A 1,765-nucleotide genomic window follows, 5' to 3' on the forward strand; every position below is an offset into this window, starting at 1 on the left:
CCCGAGTCTGGCTCGGGGGTTACCGTTTTTGGTGTAAAACTTCAACCCCGAGCCAGACTCGGGAATACCGCCAGGGGGGTTAAGTTTGGTAATAAAACCTGGGAGCTCATTGGTTTCTATGCAGAAGTGAGTCTGATTTTCACTTTCCAGCTTTAGTAAATAAATCCCATTGTGTACTTAAAAGTGGGGTATGCCTGTATTGTGTTATCATGCTAACCACCCCAATGCTCTCATCACCACAGGTAACACCTATCCTCCCTCCACAGCACAACTGTGCATAAACCTTCTTTCCCACCACTGTGCCTGTCCCCTATTCTCTCACAGCTCTCACTACCTCTCCCACATGCCCTGACTTCATTTGCAACTGTACCAATGCCAGCCTCAACACTCACCACCACTACAGTGTCACACCGTTCTGTATTCATCCCATTCAATAAACAGACACTCTCTTGCTAGTTGTATTTAGAATACTATAGTTGTCAAAAATGTTAATCAAAATAACCAGCCAGTAAAATGTAAAGAATATTTTATATAATTACTTGAATAGCATAAACAGTACAGTATCAGAAGGGGTTTACCATCTTTTTACTTGTACCATTGCTTACAATAGAGCTGCTTTATGAAGATGTTTTTGAAGACTTTCTTTACATCTCTGTTTCGTAAAGTATATATGAAAGGGTTAATCATAGGGGTGAAAGCTGTATACATGAATGCAAGGTATTTATCATAATTTGTTCCTTTTGGTTTGACATACACAACCATGGCTGTTCCGTAAAAAAGGCTAGCTACAATAAGGTGAGATGTACAAGTAGAGAAGGCTTTTTGCTTGCCCTCATCACTCTGAATCTTAGAAATAGTTTTAATGATATAGCCGTATAATCCAATGATTATAAGAAAAGGTACAACAATATTAAATACGGCTGAAGCACTTGTAGACACACTGCTAGCAAAAGGATCAGAACAAGCCAACTTTTGCAGTGGCGCAAAGTCACAAAAAAAGTGGTCAATTATATTCGGCCCACAAAATTCCAAGTGCGCGGTGTAGATGGTGGGGATTAAAATGATGCCAAATCCGATAATCCATGGAAAGATGGCTAGCACAGTACAAAAAACACGTGTCATTATTGTCGAATAGCGTAAAGGATTGTTGATAGCTAGATGTCGGTCAAAGACCATTACAGCAAGAAGATAGCATTCAGTCACACCCAAAGAGGTAAAGACATACATTTGGGTAATGCATCCAGTGAAAGAAATTATATTATTTGCAACCATTAGATTACATAGTAGTTTTGGAACAGTGACAGATACAAACAAAATGTCTAAAGAGGAGAATACGCTAATAAAGAAATACATAGGCGTGTGAAGTGAAGATTCTGAGTTAACAAGAGCAATGATGGAGATGTTGCCTACAATACATGTAACGTAGGTGAATAAGAACACAAAGAATAATAAATGCTGTAACTGATGCAAATCAGAAAAAGCCAAAAGAATAAAATCCTTTACAAATGTCTTGTTCATTTCTAATATTCATGACATATACCTGAAAGAAAAATACCAGGTCCTTTTTTAGCAATTTAACATTTTTTTTTCTCTGTAAATGCCAGTTTATCATTCTATTCTTCCTACATATAGTATGTGCCACTCCACAGACAGGTTAAGGGTATTCCAAGGCATGCTATTTAGATGCATTTTGCATTTAATATTGTTTTTAAAACATAACAATTGCCAACCTCTAAACAGAAATTTACATTTTTTTGTTTTTGCT

The 1,765-nt window shown here is 37.2% G+C and overlaps 1 protein-coding gene across 1 annotated transcript; it reads right to left on the bottom strand.

Moving 5' to 3' along the window:
• Window positions 1-585: 585 nt before the first annotated feature.
• LOC143942254 (olfactory receptor 2B6-like) lies at window positions 586-1,528 on the bottom strand. The gene has a single exon (XM_077463499.1). The coding sequence runs from the start codon at window positions 1,516-1,518 to the stop codon at window positions 586-588; it is 933 nt and encodes a 310-aa protein (XP_077319625.1). The 5' UTR covers window positions 1,519-1,528.
• Window positions 1,529-1,765: the final 237 nt, after the last annotated feature.

This window comes from Lithobates pipiens, unplaced genomic scaffold, assembly GCF_037356315.1.
Source record: "Lithobates pipiens isolate NorthernLeopardFrog02 unplaced genomic scaffold, aLitPip1_a1.2 Scaffold_30, whole genome shotgun sequence".
NCBI classification, from domain to species: Eukaryota; Metazoa; Chordata; class Amphibia; order Anura; family Ranidae; genus Lithobates; species Lithobates pipiens.

Coding starts and splice junctions, on each gene's coding strand:
- LOC143942254 (XM_077463499.1), bottom strand. CDS start 1,518: ATGAACAAGACATTTGTAAAGGATTTTATTCTTTTGGCTTTTTCTGAT.